Source organism: Cotesia glomerata, linkage group LG10, assembly GCF_020080835.1.
Source record: "Cotesia glomerata isolate CgM1 linkage group LG10, MPM_Cglom_v2.3, whole genome shotgun sequence".
NCBI classification, from domain to species: Eukaryota; Metazoa; Arthropoda; class Insecta; order Hymenoptera; family Braconidae; genus Cotesia; species Cotesia glomerata.
Window position 1 is genome coordinate 3,379,671 of NC_058167.1, and position 19,356 is coordinate 3,399,026.

General features: G+C 39.1%; 1 protein-coding gene and 1 long non-coding RNA gene across 2 annotated transcripts in view; one reads left to right on the forward strand and one right to left on the reverse strand.

The window, feature by feature from the left end:
- LOC123272701 (E3 ubiquitin-protein ligase Bre1) overlaps positions 1-19,356 on the reverse strand; it is a gene marked incomplete in the record, with an annotated part of 140,773 nt that overhangs the window by 47,180 nt on the left and 74,237 nt on the right. The window contains 1 exon segment of the mRNA XM_044739675.1: positions 13,669-14,053. Within this exon segment, the coding sequence (XP_044595610.1) occupies positions 13,669-14,053 (385 nt within the window).
- LOC123272738 lies at positions 1,974-8,987 on the forward strand. Its single transcript, XR_006511146.1, has 3 exons — positions 1,974-2,071; positions 5,955-5,959; positions 8,977-8,987. It is a non-coding gene; the product is annotated as an uncharacterized LOC123272738 (long non-coding RNA).

Genomic DNA, 19,356 nt, shown 5'->3' on the forward strand with positions numbered 1-19,356 from the left:
CGAACTTTAGCTGTTGAAGGAGAGAAGCAAGTAGAATGTCTTGTACAATCTGTTACTTCTACTACTCATAGTTACACAATTCAACCAACTGTATCCGCTGATGGAAAGCTTTTATCCCCACTTTTTTTGGTTCTAAAAGAACCAAGTGGTAAATTTGGACCAATAGTTGAAACAACACTTTTTAGACCTCATAATGTATACATAGAAGCATCAAAATCAGGAAAACTTACATCAGGTACGAATTATTCTTTATTTTTTTTTCTGGTTTGCGCATAAGTTATTGTTGATACAAATAGTTCATATTTTTTAATTTTCAGATCATTTCAAAATTTGGTTGGAGAGGGTGTTCTTCCAAATGTGGGCCCAAAATCTTTATTACTAATTGACTCATGGACTGGGCATTGTCCTCAAGTTGTACAAAGCGTTAAACCAACAAATAAAGATACTGAAGTAATGATCTTACCAAAAGGTACAACTGGGAAAATTCAACCGCTTGATGTTTATGGATTCCGAGTATGGAAAAATTTTGTTCGATATTTTTCGGATCGTACAGTTTTGATGAATTTGGACATAAACTTGCATTTACGAAATAACATTATAAAATTACAATCACTTACACATATCCAATTGTCATCTCCTCGGTACATAAATTTATTCAAGTACTCGTGGTACAAAAGTGGCTACACAGAAGTAAAACCAGATGAGTTCGAAAATCCTGTGGATTTTGCATTTCACGGATCATGCAATTCTCATTGTGAGGTTCCTGGTTGTCAAAATATAGCAATTATCCGCTGTTCATGGTGCAAAAAGTCGTTGTGTTTTCAACATTTTTTTCATAAACATCACGATTGCAAAACATATATTGAATAGATCTGCATATGACAAAATGATGAATTTAAGTATTAAATTTCATAAACATCAGAAATATTAAATATTTTTGTAAAAATTCATTTGTAAATTATTTTTAAATTTAATTTGATTATAGTAAAACATATATTGTAAGCATTTTTTCTTTTTTCTTATTTTCCAAAACAGATTCACATTACATGACATTTATAATATTTGATGTCCCGATACACAAAATAAAGTTTGGGATGAGAAGTAAACAAGTAAGTAAAATATTAAGATATAATATTATTATTATTTTCTAAATGCTAGAAATGTACGAACAAATTATTATTGATGAATTCATATCGAAATTAATATAAAAAACGATATTTTCTTGGTGGTCAATGTAGATATGCTTAAGGGATGTTCACCCCCTAAACTTAATTTTTCGGAAAAACCCCGAAAGACGTATTCTCTACTTTTTTTTCCTCTTCCGATTGCCGTTAGTTTCATTGAAATCCATCGAATAGTTTTTTTTTTATAAAAGTTTTGTGATTTTCAACCCTCATAACTTTTGTTCTATCCATTGTTTTATTATAAAACCAAAAGCATTTTTCATGATTTTCCACCCTGAAAATTATGCAATTGGTCCCATTCGATTATTTAAACTGCAAGTATGCGAAACTTGAAAAACACCCCTTTGGAGGCTAACTTTTGAGGGGTAGTTTCACCCCCTAGAAATGTTTTTCCGCAGATAAAAAAAAATACGTGTCTCTTAGATTTCGACGGAGAATAACATATCTCAGTTTCATCAAAATCGGAGGGGGACACCGGAGAGAGTTTCCTTGTTAGTCAGAAACTGCGGTATAGACGCTCCATAAGAGGGTACCGTCAGGATTAAGAATTTTTGTAACGATCTCTACTTGTTGATGAATTGCCGAGTAGAGTAATTAATACACTTCAGAATCTGTTGTATAGACGCCAAGTGGGGTACAGCGGTAGTAAGTTAGAAACCGCAGTATAGACGCTCCGTATGAGGGTACTGTGGGATTAGGAATTTTTTTTGGACGACCCCTACTTGTTGATGAATTGCCGAGTAGCGTAATCGAGTCTTGGTGCGACGTTTCCGACTTGTTGACGAATTGCCGAGTAGAGGACTAACACTGAGTTGAGGCGACGGTTTTAGCCCGAAATCCTCCGGTAGTTATAAGCGGTAGTGTTAAGTTAGTTGTAAGTGAGTGGTGTACGTGCAAGGGTATGAGTTGTTATTCTATTTTGTTGTTAAATAAATACCGGTCATTTTTGTTAAATAAAAATTTATTTCTTTCAGACCACCTTCCTCCACTCTCTCTCCCTGCAGGTTATAAGCTCAGCTCTGGTTTCCGGTTCCAGGAACCGAGATACAAAATCCTGGTGGCGCCCTTGTTAATTTAGAATCATTTATTTATTATATTGCTTTTATTTAGATTAATAAAGGGGCCAATGAGCGGTAAGTAAAAACAACCCGTTACAACCTAAACGAAATTTTTGAGCTTGGTTCCGAGAAAAATAAAAAAAAAAGTTATTTTTTTAATCGCCCCAATATATATGGGTCATTCCACCCAATAAGAACATTTTTACGGGGCGACCCTCGCGGATTATGTTTAAAATTTATGAAGGTGTTCTCTATAATAAGAAATAAATTCCCTACAAGTTTCAGCCCTTAATATGCAGCGGTTCTGGAGTTATGATTTTTTGAAATTTTGAAAAAAAATTTTTTTTAACTTTTTTATTAATTTTTCTGATGAGGAAAACTTTTTTATTAAAATCCACAAAAAATCTTATCTTGTCGGAAAAATTCTCAGCTTTTGAATGAAAATATCCATTTTATCATAAACACATCAGAAGACCCTTTGAAATCCAATTAAAGTGGAAAAATTGATTTTTCTCGGTGTACGGTGCAAGGTACATCCAATTTGACTTTTTTTTCTGAAAGATCAGAGTTTTTTACACAAAATATATGGTTTTCACGATGTGCATATTTTTTGTTCAATCACAATTAAATTAAACGTTATATCGGCTAAGCGTTATACTATTATTCGGGATAGTAAAATAATTTTCTGTTAAATATTTAAAATTTCAAACTGCTCGTTAAGAAATTGAGTTTATACAATGCAGATGGCGTTCACAACTACGATTCCATTTTCTTATTTAGGATGTAATTTTCCAAAATTTGCGAAAAATACTAATTGGATTATGGAAACTTAATCAATTTATAAAAATTTATTGAATAAATTGATTTGTAATAATCCAACGGAATCGTGCTTCTTCAGAAGTTGTTATAGATGTCCAAACAATGAAGAAATCATTAATTACTTTCATCCATCGTTTAAAGAATTTGATGTAAATGAAATCGAATTTAAAATGTGGACATCAACCGATCGATGTACCATTGTAAACGTTATTTCGGATTCCGATGACTTTATTGATACCTTAGCGACGCAACTTGAGAAACTTTTAAAACATGACTTTATAGTAAAAATACAAAGTCAGTTTTTCCCTAATGCGAAATTAAATTTGAAGAGTGGTGAATTAGCGGTAGTTTTTAACTTGGTAGAAAATTGCGTTTATTGTGCAGGAAGCTGCTCAAGGCTATCATTGAAATAATGACCAAGCTACTATACTTCAAATGGTGGTTTACTAAAACGAAAATGATACTATTAAGCATTTAGGCTTAGTTGGTATCTCAGATTGCCTTAAACATGACACAGTTTTGATTTATTTATTTCAAGAACAATTGATTTCTTTTTTAAGAGAAAAATTTACTGTTATTGAAAGGATTTTTTACTTCTCAGATGGAGCACTTCAGCAATTTAAAAATAAAAAAACATTTACTAATTTATGTTAATATTATGCTGACTTTAGAATCATCGTTGAGTGGCATTTTTTTGCGACTGCCCATGGCAAAGGACCATACGATGGGCTTGTAGGTCCAGTAAAACGACATGCTGCTAGAGCTTCATTACAAATGGAAAATAAAAAACATAGACTGGCACCACAAGATTTGAATTCCTGAGCATTCAAGAATTTTACAGGCGTTGATTTTACTTTCATAACGAATGATGATTATTTAGACAAAAAAAATGTGTTAGACGTACGATATTCTTTATCAAAAACGATAAAGGGTACACAGACATTGCACACTTTTACCGATAAATGATGAAATTGGATATGCACTTATTAAAACTGTATCAACATCTGAAAAAAGTTCAAAAATAAAAGTATTTTAATTATAAAGATTCTACGTTTAATTTAATTGTGATTGAGCAAAAAATATGCACATCGTGAAAACCATATATTTTGTGTAAAAAACTCTGATCTTTCAGAAAAAATTGGATGTACCTTGCACCGCACACCGAGAAAAATCAATTTTTCCACTTTAATTGGATTTCAAAGGGTCTTCTGATGTGTTTATGATAAAATGGATATTTTCATTCAAAAGTTGAGAATTTTTCCGACAAGATAAGATTTTGCGTGGATTTTAATAAAAAAGTTTTCCTCATCAGAAAAATTAATAAAAAAGTTAAAAAAAATTTTTTTTCAAAATTTAAAAAAATCATAACTCCAGAACCGCTGCATATTAAGGGCTGAAACTTGTAGAGAATTTATTTCTTATTATAGAGAACACCTCCATAAATTTTAAACATAATCCGCGAGGGTCGCCCCGTAAAAATGTTCTTATTCGGTGGAATGACCCATATATAATTGCTAGTTTTTTTTTTTTTTTTTTTTTTTTTTTTTAATAATTTGTAACTCTCTCATGTTATTTTTACCACAATAATTTAGTTAATTAAAAAAAAAAAATTAGGAAAACGGTTGACCCTGAAGGCCATCCCTGCAACTTCCCGCTAATTCCATACTTAGGCGCTTAAAATTGCACCAATGACGTTTTTGAGCTCTTCGAGCTCAAAAATACAATTTATGGGATATTTTGAGCTCTCCGAGGCTTTCTTATGCTTTAAAGCTCTTCGAGCTCAAAAGTCTGATAGAGATTTGATGACACTATTTTTTGAATTTTTGAACCGCAATAACTTTTGAATGAATAAACCGATTTTTACGAGGTTAAAAGCATTCGACGCAGTTTTTTAAGCCTCACAAAGAATCTCAAATTTTGAATTGATAGCGCTAGGAATTTTGGAGTTATTCCGAAAAAACACTTTTTTCGGTTTTCTTTCGTTCACGATATCTCTCGAACGAATCAACCGATTTTGACCGGACTGATGGCGATCGACGTGGTTTTTTGAGGTTAATTAGTTTTTAAAATTGAACCTTTAAGCCGTTTAAAAGTTATTCCAAAAAAACCACATTTGAAAAAAATTTTTTTTTCAGTTTTTTTAAGATTTCTCAAAATCTATTGATCTAAATCGGTCCAAATAGTTTTCAAAATCTAAGTTTAGTCAAGCCCTTTCGAATGGCACCAACCGCGATGAAATCGGTCAAGCCGTTCAAAAGTTATAAGCGGTTCACATACTTTCACACACACACACACACACACACACACACACACACACACACACACACACACACACACACACACACACACACCTCGGGGCAGAAGAGATACTGCTACCGGGCGCGTCTCCCCGAGCGGATGGGAGAACGCTCGCTGTCCTTGGATGACACTTAATCTCTTAGTTGATGAGGTACAGCGGGTAGGAGCCAAGCAAAATAACCAAACAAAATAAGCTCCCGTGGACAAACCTCCCCTTTAATGGGTTGGTCACACTAACTGACCTAGCAAGACGATTGGTTCCTGCTGTAACTCACTGGGAGTGTCCGGAACCTGTATCGTAGTTTCCGACGATGCAGGCCACGGCTGATGTGAGCTTGCTCTGCCGAGGTGAAAGTTGCAGCAGTGGATCAGGAGCCAGCCACTTCGGGCCTTGATCAGGAAGTACGCAGTGAGTGTTAGAGATCGGAATCTTCACCGCTCCGAGCGAGTCTAGTCCGTCCGTGTATTCCGGGACTGGCTAAGTGTCGGCTAGGCCTCAGGGAACTGGGGTAGGAGTACTATCTCCGAGGCTACCCGCGTTCCTAGTTATGGCAACCCGCTCCACTCCGTACGATGCGCTGGTAAATCAAAAAAGTATGAGTAAGTTACAGGAAACAAACATGAATAGAAACGGGCTTCATGCTCAACAAGCAGCGATTGAAGCAAGCGCTGACATGAAGAGAACGCAAGCGTTGGAGCGCCTTGAGAAGCTGACCATTGAGCTGCAAGAGTTTGTCCAAACTAAGGTCAATATCCACAAGGAGATAAAGACCAGACAACCGGTGTAGTCAATGCTCTTGGAAGATTCAAGAAACTGGACGAAGAATGGCGCTCATCATTACACCGCACCCCTTGTGCTACATCGGAGAGAAACAGTCAAGTGGTTGTTGAAGAAGCGATGGACACTGGAGCCGAAGGTGACGGAGAATTAGTCGCTGAAGAAGAAAGTGAAACTATCACAACGGCAGAGACTGAATCCTTTGACCAAGACGGCCGCATCCTGAGGAAGTTGAAAAGAAAAATTCGTTCTCCCGAAGGCGGAGCTTTTCATACTCCCAAGAAGCTGAAAGACGTTGGACCTGGTCATCCTATCAAGAAGCAGGAAGTGGTTAAGGATCTTCCACAAAACTCTTGTGAACAGAACAAGAAGCCAGGCTGGGAAAAGGTGCAGTCCAGAAAGGACAAGAAGAAGGAGCGCAAGAAACTGCCCCCAGAAAAACCTCTGGTGCCTCCACCGAAGCCGAACCAGAAGCCAAGAAGAATAGCAACGAGACCGGAGGCACTTATTATCCGTCCAGCGAACAAAGATAAGTATTCTGAAATACTTACACGGATCAAGGCGGACGTTCGCCCAGATCAGGTCCGCAACACAGTCGAGAAGATACGCAGGACCGCGACAGGGAACATTCTCACCACGCTGTCGAAAGGCAGTAGTGATAGAGGTAAAGACCTGCAGAAGACTATCGCGGGAATACTTAAGGAGGACGAAAATGTCATTAGTACAGGACCTGAAGAAGGCCTGGAAATTCGCGATATTGACGATACTACAACTAAAGATAACATTCTAACAGCTTTACAAGAGGCAGCTGGAAACGATTGTGGTATAACAGTAGAGGCCATTAAAATTCGTAAGGTCTTACGTAGCAGAACACAAATTGCGTCGGTGACTCTGGCAGCAACGGTAGCGCAGAAATTGGTAGGAGAACACGGCAAGATTAGGATCGGCTGGACCAATTGTCGTATTAGAACAGTACTAAGACCAGTCCGATGTTATAAATGCTGGCATTTTGGACACCGTGCGGTTCAGTGCACAAGTGAAGTCGACCGCTCCAAACTTTGAATTAAATGTGGAGAAGAGGGACACAAAATCGCCGAATGTAATAAGCCTGCTAAATGCGCACTGTGTGCGGATCAATCCGGTACAGAGAATAACGCCCATCATGCCGGCACAAGCAGATGCCCAGTATACCAAGAGGCACTCAAGAAGATAACTGATAAACGAAAATGAGAATACTGCAGCTAAACATCAACCACTGTGAAGCGGCACATGATTTGCTCATGCAGACAGTACGTGAACAGAAGCTTGACCTTGTGCTTATATCGGAACCGTATAAACACCTCGGCGGCCAACCATGGGAAACTGACTGCACCAAAAAAGCTGTCATATGGTCCTGTCGCAAGCTCCCCTTCCAGAGTGTCGTTAACAATGGCAGCGCCGGCTTTGTAGCAGCATCGGTAGATGGCATCCGCTTTTACAGCTGCTACGCACCACCTAGCTTCACTATTATTGAATTCATGGACTTTCTGGATCGACTGACGGAGAACGCGAAGCAGTACTACCCAGTGGCAATAGCTGGAGACTTCAACGCCTGGGCAGTGGAATGGGGCAGCAAACACACCAACGCTCGAGGTAAAGAACTACTAGAAGCTTTTTCTACGTTAGATGTAGTATTGTTAAACAGCGGCGATGCGCCGACGTACACTAAAGGAGACGCAAGTTCTCTCGCAAGAGAAAAAAAAAAAAACTTAAAAATTATCTCAATTACCGATGAATGATGAGGCCGCGCCATCCATCCCACGATTGCCGTGAATTTAAAGATAATTTTTGAAGAAAATTTATTTCAGTGCATAAAAATTTAGAATTAAATATCTTATGAAAGAATCAACCGATTTTGACGATCTTGACAGTGACCGACGCAGTTTTTTGAGCATTATCAGTTAACTCATTACATTCAAAACGATACCAGAGAAAATTAAGAAGTTTTTTGAAATTTTTTAACAATGATGTAAACCAATTTCAATGCCATTTGCGGAATTTGATGTTGTTTTTTTAGGTTGAGAGCTGATTTGATTTTGAAATCGATCGATACAATAGTTCAAAAGTTATCCGAAAAAAACATATTTTTAAACGTTGAGATTTCATAAAATCTACCGAGCCTAATTGATTCAAATTCACATAAAGTTCAATGATAATGGAACTCTGTTAAATGTCGTGAACTGCGTTTTGATTGGACGAGCCGTTTAAAAGTTATGAGAAGCACACACACACACACACACGCACACACACACCCACATACACACACACACACAGACGCACACGCGCACGCACACACACACACACACACACACCCGTCGGAAGAAGCCAAACTCCTACCGGGCGCGTCCCCAGGTGGCGGATAGGGGGGGTCCTAACCAGTCGTAAGATCGGCGGATTGGGGCGAAATAAAATAGCCCTCGCGGACCAAATCAGGCATCGGAGCTGAAGAGTAACAGCCACCGTCCGTGTATCCTTGTGGGTCGGAGAAAGCTCGCTGTTCTTCGGGGCAGAGGGTAAGAGCGAAATAAAATAGCTCTCGCGGTAAAAAACGAAAACTCCCCTTTCGGCAGGAAGGGTTGGTCACACCATCTGACCTAGGGTCACGTACGCAAGCGGGTACGGTGACGCTGCTCGAAAGAGATGTGCGAAATGATCCTTATAGCGCGGTGTACGTGGTCACTCCCGGCATCTACGTGCCGCACCCACGGGAGCAAGAGGAAGCCGATGAAGGAAGCAGGTGCAGGGTCGAAGCGGTTGAGATTTCCCGCTTCAATGACCGAAAGCTCTTATAGCAATGGAGGTAGCTGTAAGAGTGATCACCCCTCCACTTCCGGAAACATCGCGTTCGGAGACGACCTTTTGCTTTGGAGTATCACTCAAAATCATGGAAGAAACGAAAAAACAAGAAAAGGACAGGAGTATTAGTGGGCCTCACGCCCAAGAAGCAGCGATTACAGCAAGCACTGAGATGAAGCGGACGCAAGCGCTGGAACGCCTCGAAAAGCTGACCAGCGAACTGCATGAGTTTGTCCAATCAAAGGTCAATATCCATAAAGAGGTAAAGGCCAAGGCAACCGGGGTAGTTAACGCCCTTCGAAGGTTTAAAAAACTGGACGAAGAATGGCAGTCACCTCGACGACTCACTCTTCGTCTTACGCCGGAGAAGAGCAGTCAACTTACTGTGGAGATTGAAGAATCAATGGACACCGAAGGCGATGGTGACGGGAATCTGATGCTAAAGACGAAGGTCATACTTCCAACAAGTCTAACAAGAGGAAGGACCGAAACTCCCCAGATGGAATAGATGGGCGATTGACGAAGAGGAAGGACTTGAAACCAAGTCCTCCGAAAAACGTGATGAAGCAGAACGCCGAAAAAAAAGACGCGACTGATTGGAAAGATGTCCACACAAGCAAAGAGAAACGGAGGCTAGCCAAAGAACAGCTCCCAAAGGAGCCTTCAAAGAAGCCCAGGCCGGAGCCTAAGCGCAAAAAACCGCTCAAATGGATCAGACCCGACGCACTGATCATCCGCCCGGCCGAGAAAGCAAAGTACGCCGAGATTCTGCGTCGCATTAAGGACGTCTCTGATGAGCAGGTTCACACAACGGTGGACAAGATCAACAAGACCAGAAGCGGGGACTTGCTGATTACGATTTCGCGGAAGAGCGTGGACAAAGGCCAAGGCCTGCAACAGACCATCGCAAACATTCTTAAGGAAGAGGCCAAAGTGATCTGCAAAGGGCCACAAGAAGACATCGAGATCCGAGACCTAGATGACACCACAACAAAGGAGGATATTCAGGCTGCCCTGCATACGGTAACCAAGGAGCTCTGCGAAATACCACCAGAGACAATCAAGATCCACAAAGCCTACAGAGGTACCCAAACCGCTGTCGTGACACTATCGGCTGCAGCAGCTCAGAAGATATTAGAAGAAAGCGGTAAAATCCGAATTGGCTGGGTCAACTGCCGAATTAGAGCCACGAGGAAACCTACCCAATGTTACAAATGCTGGCATTTCGGGCACCACGGATCCCAGTGCAGAAGCAAGACAGATCGATCCAAGCTATGCATCAGATGCGGCCAAGAAGGACACAAGATTGCGGACTGTAAAAACCCAGCGAAGTGTGTATTATGCGCGGAAAATAAGAGCGCAGAGAACGCTGCCCATCACGCCGGCACATACAGATGTCCGGTATACAAAGAGGCACTCCAGAGAATGCCAAGCAAGCAAACATGAGGATATTACAGCTTAACCTCAATCACTGTGAGGCCGCGCATGACCTGCTCGTGCAGACCGTGCGTGAATTAGAGCTTGATTTAGTAATAATAGCAGAGCCATACAGACACCTGAATAACCAACCTTGGGAAACTGACAGCACCACCAAGGCTGTCATCTGGTCCTGTGGCAAACTTCCCTTCCAGAGCATAGTGAGCAATGATAGCATCGGCTTTGTAGCAGCGTCTATTAACGACATCCGTTTTTATAGTTGCTATGCACCACCTAGCCTTTCCATTGCCGACTTTACTGACTTCCTGGATCGACTGACCGAAGACGCAAAGCAATACTACCCAATAGCTATAGCAGGGGACTTCGATTCCTGGGCGGTAGACTGGGGCAGCAAGCAAACTAATGCGCGAGGCAAGGCACTACGTGAAGCAATGGCCTCACTGGACGTGGTCCTTCTCAACATCGGTGAGACACCAACATATACCAAGAGAGAGGCTAGTTCGATAATAGACCTCACATTCGTCAGCAGCAGCTTATTGAAAAGAAACTATTCTTGGAAAGTCTTAAACACCTACACCGCCAGCGACCACAGTGCAATACTTTGGGAAATATCGGCTGGCTGGAACCCTCAAAGAACAACTAGACAAACTAATGCAGCTGGATGGAAAGTAAAAGACTTTGACTCGGAAGGTTTGGTAGTAGCCTTAGATAGTGACTCGACCATCATCACAGGAAATGCTGTAGAGAAGACGAAGGACTTAATGACGAGAATTGCCCAGGCGTGCGACACCTGCATGCCCCGTAAGCGTGGCATCAATAAAAGACCATCGGTGCACTGGTGGAATGATCAGATTAACGCCCTTCGCACAGCTTGTCACAAAAAGAGAAGATTATCACAGCGTGGCCACCGACGACCTAACTCTGCGAAGCTGGTCGCAGAATACAAAAAGGCCCGTCGAGAACTGAACAAGGCCATCAAAGATAGCAAAAGACGCTGTTGGAAGGAACTCGTCGATGAGGTAGAAAAGGACCCATGGGGCAGACCGTATAGGGTGGTCATGACCCACCTGAAGCGCCAGCCAATGCCATCACCTACGTGTCCACAGCTCCTGGAAAGAATAGTTTCTATGCTGTTTCCTCGACAAAGTAAGTTCGGCTATTCTTCATTGCCAGTAAATCGAGGAGACATTCCACCTGTCACAGAAGAAGAACTGATGGAGGCGTGCAGCCGAGTAGGGAATAATAAGGCGCCGGGATTGGATGGAATCCCGAATATTGCATTAAAAACTCCCTAAAGGGAAGAAGCCACCGGACGAGCCATCATCCTACCGACCACTCTGCATGCTGGATACAGCGGGTAAGATATTAGAGCGTATAATGCACGAACGAATAAAAGCAGCCGTCGATCCACTCCTAGCAGAAGGCCAGTATGGTTTCCGGAAAGGACGATCAACGCTGGATGCGATCAGCCTGGTGGTCGATACAGCTAAGGAGGCAATCGCTGGAAAGAGATGGGAACGTGGCAGAAAGTAGCATTGTTTAGTGGCTGCCTTGGACATCAAAAATGCCTTCAATTCCGCTAACTGGGACTGCATCATACGAGCTCTCGAAGATAAAGAAGTGCCAGGATACCTGCGCAGAATGGTAGCAAACTACTTTACAGACAGAGTCCTCAAATATGACACGAAAAACGGTCCAAGGGAGTACGAAATAACCGGAGGAGTGCCACAGGGCTCGGTTTTGGGTCCTTTGCTGTGGAACATCATGTATGATGGTCTCCTGAGAGTTGCATTACCATCAGAGGTGAAACTTGTTGCATATGCCGATGATGTAGCGGTAGTGATTGTCGCGAAATACTTGAAAGAGATCAATCTGGCTTTCGATATCACATTTAACCGGATTAACCTATGGATGGAGATGATGAAGTTAGAGTTAGCCAAGCACAAAACTGAAGCTATGCTCATCACCAGCAGAAAGATCGTAGAAAACATCAAGCTGAATGTCGGCGAGCAGGAGATCGCATCGCAACCATTTATCCGATATCTGGGGGTGACGCTGGATGCCCGATTGAACTTTAAGCAACAGGTCGAACACTTAAGTGCTAAAGCATCAGCGGTGGTAACTAGTCTATCAAGACTGATGCCGAATGTTGGAGGCCCAAAGCAGAGCAGGAGACTATTGCTGTCGTCAGTAGTCATATCAGTGCTCACATATGGAATATCCGTTTGGGCAGACGCGCTGGAGACTCAAGAATCATGGAGGAAAGCCGGACCGGTCTACCGATTAAGTGCACTGAGAGTTGCAAGCGCCTTCCGCACAATATCCGAGGAGGCGGTGTGCGTCATTTCTGGAACTCTGCCTCTTAGAGTCCTAGCTGAGGAAAGACGGAACCTATACCACCGAAAGAGGTCATCTACACTGAGCGCTGAAGGACTGAGAACTGAAGAGCGACAACATAGTATAGCAAGATGGCAACAACTATGGGATGCTGCGGAGAAGGGAAGATGGACTCATCGACTTATACCACGGATTGACGTTTAGCTTAACCGGAATTACGGCGAGGTCAACTACTATCTGACCCAGATGTAGTCAGGACACGGCTGTTTCCGGGAGTACCTTCATCGCTTTAAGCACGATAATTCCTCAGAGTGTCCGTCTTGCCCAAGAGTTGCTGAAAATTCGGAGCACGTTTTTTTTGAGTGCCCTCGTTTTAACTCACAGCGTGATGAGTTAGAAAAGATCCTGAACAAGAAAATCACACCAGAGTCAATAGTAGAAGAAATGCTGTCATCCGAAGCTGCCTGAAACGCCACAAGAACGTTTACCACCGAAGTGCTTACAGAGCTGCGTTCCATTGAAAGAAAAAGGGCAAATGACAGAAACTAGAAGGAAGGAAAAATAACACTTTAGCCACCAGAAGGAATAGCAGTAGCTAGATCCTCCCCTCACGAAGTAATGCCTGACGGCGGTTTCCATGAGGGATTAGAGGAAAGAAGAAAAAGGGTTTAGGGTTTAGTGGGTAGGGGCGTTAGCGTCGAGTTTTAGTATGACGCTGCGTCGAGTCGCCACATATCCAGGCCGAACAGCTATGCCTGGAATCCGTAAAAGGGATTCCCCCCCCCCTAAGTTAAAAAAAAAAAAAAAAAAACACATACACACACCCACACACACACGCGCACACACACACACACAAATATTTTGAAAATTATTGATTTTCATAGCGGAAAGTGAAAAAAACTCAAGAAAAGTGTATAATTACCCAAGTGGAGTTTAAGATCTGCGGCTGATTGGGCACTTTCTATTGCCTTCCGCTTGTGCATTTCCATCGCTTGTTGTCGTAGAGCTAATTCTTTTTCAACTGTCGCTAACGAATTTTGTAACAATCGCTCTTTTTCTTCTAATTTGCGTACAACAACATTTGCGGCTTCAACTTGAGTAGTTAACGTCAACACTTGTTCTTTCAAAACATCTTTCTCTTCTCTAGCTAATTTGTGCAGTTGATTACTTTTTATTCGTTCAGTCATTAATTTAAAATTTGCATCATCTTTTTCACGTAATTGCTGAATGAGTCGAGAATTTTGTTCTTGCATATCTTCAAACGCTTGTCCAGTTACTTCCATTTCATTCAGTAGTGCTTCTTCTTCCTGAAAATAAATTATTTCAAAATATTGACATCTCTTGATCTAACAGTTTTATTAAAAATAGACGTCATATAAAAAAAGTCCATTCGGCAGCCGAAATGGAAGTAGATTTCATAATGAATAGAAAAAAAAACTACTGGGATAGTATACAAATAAAAAAAAAAAAAAAAATTGGGAAAACGGTTGACCCTGAAGGCTATCTTTGCAATACCTTGCAATATCCTTGCAATACCTAAACGCTTGAAATTGCACTTATGACGTTTTTGAGCTCGTCGAGCTCATAAATACAATTTGTGTGTTATTTTGAGCTCTTCGAGCTCAAAAAACAGATTTTGTATGCTTGTGAGCTCTTTGAGCTCAAAAGTATGATAGACGTTTGATAAAACACTATTTTTTTAATTTTCAAATTAAAATAACTTTTGAATGAATAAACCGATTTTCACGCGGTTGGTGGCATTCGACGCAGTTTTTTAAGCTTCATGAAGAATCTTCAAGTTTAAATTGATAGAACGAAAAACTTCGAAGTAATTCCGAAAAAACACTTTTTTCGGTTTTCTTTCGTCAACGATAACTCACAAACGAATCAACCGATTTTGACTGGACTGGCAGCGATCGACGTGGTTTTTTGATGTTAAAAGCTAATTAGTTTTTGGAATTGATCGGTAGAGCCGTTTAAAAGTTATTCCAAGAAAACACCATTTAAAAAAATTTTTTTTTGTAGTTTTTTTGCGATTCCTTAAAATCTACCGGTCCGAATCGTTTCAAAGTATACTAAAAATCTAAGTTTGGTCAAGCCCTTTCGAATGGCACCAACCGCGATCGATTCGGTCAAGCGGTTCAAAAGTTATGAGAGGTTTACATACATCCACACACACACACACACACACACACACACACACACACACACACACACACACACACACACACACTAGTGGGTAGGGGCGTTAGTGTCGAGTTAGTATGACGCTGCGTCGAGTCGCCACATATCCAGGCCAAACAGCTATGCCTAGAATCCGTAAAAAGGATTCCCCCCCCTACAAAAGAAAAAAAAACACACACACACACACACACACACACACACACACACACACACACACACACACACACACACACACACACACATACATACAGGCACCATCGCGGGAATAGTCAGGGAAGCTTTCTAGGATCTCGAAACGTCGAGATTCGATGAAAACTCGATTTTCATAAAACGGGGTGAGAACAATAACTTCCCGATTTTTGAAAATCTTCGGTTTTCTTAGCGGGAAGTTAAAAAAAAAAAAAAAAAAAAACTAAAACGGCTGCATCAGTCAAACTGTTCCATTAAACGAACTCTAAAAGGAGTAATATTGAGGGTATTACTTCTGAGTAGTGAAAATTGAAGCTTATTAAAAGAGCTTTACGATTCGTTTTATCGAATTTTAATATCTTGTCTAGTTCAGTAATTATACTAAGTTGAAGTAGTAAAAACATCAATTTTTACGATTTTCAAAATTTCAAAATCCTGTCCTTTCCAAATTACTCTCCCGATTAAGCGCATCTTCGATCTTAACCTTGGTCTTGATCGATAGATAAAGCATATTGAGTTTGAGAAGAATCGGTTATAAACTGAAAACGTTATCGTGCTGACAAGCCGCGTTATATCGTGTATATATATATATATATATATATTGTAACAGGGAAAATCGAACTTCCCGGGGTCATTATCGACCACTTAATTAACGCACGGTAGGTCAGGGCTTTCCCTTACCTTTCGATTTTTGACAAGTAGTTTCGACTTGTCACCGGGCGTGCTAATCAAAAGTCCCCACTACTGTCCCCGTAAAATAAAGCGGGGCATAACAATAGGAAAGTTCGAGAGCCGGAGTTGGAGGGGTATAAAAGAGCCGACAGGAGAAACATCGAGGCTTTTTTCCCTTCTGGAAGCCAGTGGCCTTTTGCCCTTGTGAATCAGTGACCTTGTTGAGATCAGTTTAAGTCAATAGAATGCAAATTTGGACATTGAGAATAAAGAGCAACTGCAGAGGGAGTTATCGGGGCATTTTTGGAATTGGACAACCCTGCCACACCCTGGTTCGAGACGACAAGACGCCAAGCAGCTAAGCCCGCCAAGTTGGACCGGAGTATCAGTCGTCGTTGGATAAAACAATAATTGAGTCTCCAGGTATTTTCGATTATTGTAGACCAGATTTGATTATTGATTTAATTAAGAGGCTGAAATAATTAAATTTAATTTCTCGAGCGGTCATTTTTATAATAGCAAATTCGTACTTTAGTTTTTATTGTCAAGGTCAAGTAGTTAGTTTTGTCGCTGAACTTTTATATTGAAAATTAAATTTAATTGATTAATTGTTAATTTATTGGTAGAGAATTTATTAGTAATTTATTATAGGCCTGTTGGCTATAATAAATTAATTTTAGTTAAGAATTTTCAAGACAAAGTTTGAATAAGAAATGAAAATGCGTAATTAAGTTAGTGAAGGTCATTCTATAATGTTCTACGGTTGTAAATTTTGTTGAGACGCTTTAGAATTGCAGTAGTTGGATTTAAGAAATTGTGTTAAATTAAATTTAGGCCGGTGGGCTAAATTTAATTAATTTAGCGAATGTATTTATTGAGAAATTTAGTGAATTTAGAAAATGATTACCGTGGACGATTTTATATGGAAGTTAGTGATTTATGATATTATATGGTAGTCCGTCAGGTTGACGAGGTAATTATGGTATTCTATGGTATTCCGTCAGGTAGACGAGGTTGTTATGTGAAATTAGTTCAGATAATTGAATAATTAAGAAGTTTTTATTGGGTAAATTATGTTGTTAGTTATTCCGTCAGTTGGACGAGGGTTTAAGAAATTAAGAATCTAGATGCGTAATGGTCTATGATCGAATTAGGAAATTAAAGGTAGATGCGTAATGGTCTAAAATTGAGTTAAGAAATTAAGAAGATAGATGCGTAATGATCTATGTTTAAAAGAATTTAATGATATTTAGTTGTAAGTTTTGGCAAGTGCCTGCGTAGGTGAGAGGTTCTCACAATTAAATGATTGTTAGGTTAATTTTAAGGGCAATATTGTTAAGAAATTTTGTTAGTTTTAAATTGTTTATATTGAATAAATAATTGAATTGTTAATTGTTAATAATTGTTTCTCATCATTAATTTACAGCCCTCTCTCTCAAGCTTCTCACAACCCTATCTTTCCTTCTCATGCTCCCCGGTTTCTGGGACACCGAGTATAAAATCCCAGTGGCGCCTTTTTCAAAGAGGAAAGGGGTAACCAATTGGACAGGGCTAACCACCCCGTTACAATATATATATATTAGTGTATCAAAAAAATCGAATATATTTTTTTTTTCAACGAACATTGAGAAATCGTCGGAGTATCTCTAAAAAAAAATCCTCTGAAAATATGAGCTTTTAATATTAATATTTAGAGGTGGCGTTAAGTAATTTCTATTTCCCATTTAAATAACATAGAAAAATATTTTTTTAAAGTTTGGAATTCTGTTACGTGACAACGAGCTACTTTATAGATAAAACTAAACCTTTTTCTTATGGGCAATTAAATGATCTACCAAAAAGGTTTGAAATTTTGCGTAAGTCAAGCCGTTTAAAAGATATCGAGCCTCAAACACTTCAAACTGTTAAAAATTACGGTTTGTTTTCGTCTTAAACACAAGAAAATCAGTTTATATGCATTAAAAACCCATTATTATTAACTTTAGAATAATAATATGCATATATTTAATAGAATGCTTGTCCAAAATTCCTAATAATTTGATAAATGCTAATTTTTATTAATTATTAACGAAAAATATTTACTTATGGGTCATTCCATGTCAAATCAAACAATAGTTAAAAACAAACCCTTTCGATTTGGACAAATTTTGGTCAGAAGTTTTCTTTTATCATATAACGAAGTTCTGTAAAAGGAAAAAAAAAATTTTTTTCCAAAGATATGCAAATTCGAAATTTTCCAATTTTTCCAGTTTTTCAATTTTGATTTTGTGATATCTCGAACGCTATTATAGATACGGGAATAGACTTTCGTTTGTTTGATAGGGGACACTAGGGGCTATTGAAAAAGAAAAAAAAAGGAGTTGAAACCAATTTATTATTTAATAATTCCAGGTCGTGTATTTAATTTTTTCATGCTCAAAATTACAATACAATGTATTCGCATACCTGAACCTCATTTAGAAAAAGCAAAAAAAAAATTTTATTTCAAATTCAAAAATTCATATTTAAAAAAAAAAAAAAGTTCTAAAAATTTCAGGATCTTCTAAAACTAGTACAATGTATTATACGAAAAAATTGAGCCAAAATTTTGATGTCGATTGTCATTTTCGACGATGTTCAAAAATTCAAAATTTGACAAATTTGGCATTTTTAAAAATTTTTTTTTTTTCAATAGCTCCAAGTGTCCCCTATCAAACAAACGAAAGTCTATTCCTGTATCTATAGTAGCGTTCGAGATATTACAAAATCAAAATTGAAAAACTGGAAAAATTGAAAAATTGCATGCCTTAAGCGCGAAGCGCGCAGGTATGCTCTACTCTCGCCTAAAAATCGTGATTTCACATCGTGACACACACACACACACACATACAGACACCGTGACAACCTCGCGGGGATAGTCAGGGAAGCTTCCTGTGACCTTCAAACGTCGAGATCTGATGAAAACTCGATTTTTGCAAAACGGGGTGAAAACAATAACTTCCCGATTTTCTTAGCGGGAAGTTAATAAAAAATTATATCATGCGTTAAGGATGACTTCAAGATTATATCCAAAAAATAAAAAAAAAGTTGAAATTAATTTATTATTTAATATTTCCACGTCATGCATTCAATTTTTGAATGCTCAAAATTACAATATTATGTATCTGCATAATTTTACCTTATTTAGCAGTTGCAAAAAACAAAAAAAAATTTTTTTTTTAAATTAAAAAATTCATATTTTTGAAAAAAAAAACACCTCTTATATATATTTTGGCAATTAATTTATAAAAAGATAAAGTTGTTATTTGGAAAAAATTTATCAGAACACATACTTTAAAAATGAATTTTATTTTGATGAATAAAATAAGTATATACTCTGGTTGTATTGGTTGTATTCAAATTAACCGCGCTCTTTCAATAAATACTCAAGTTTCACATGTAGCGCCTCTTACTACCGTGTGCAATGTGAGTGCTGCTTTAAGTTAACTTTAGATGTAGTCCACATGAGTGAATGAAACTAACTAAAGTTTATATACAATACATTATATGCTCATGATATATTATTGCGTCGTTTATGTATATTATA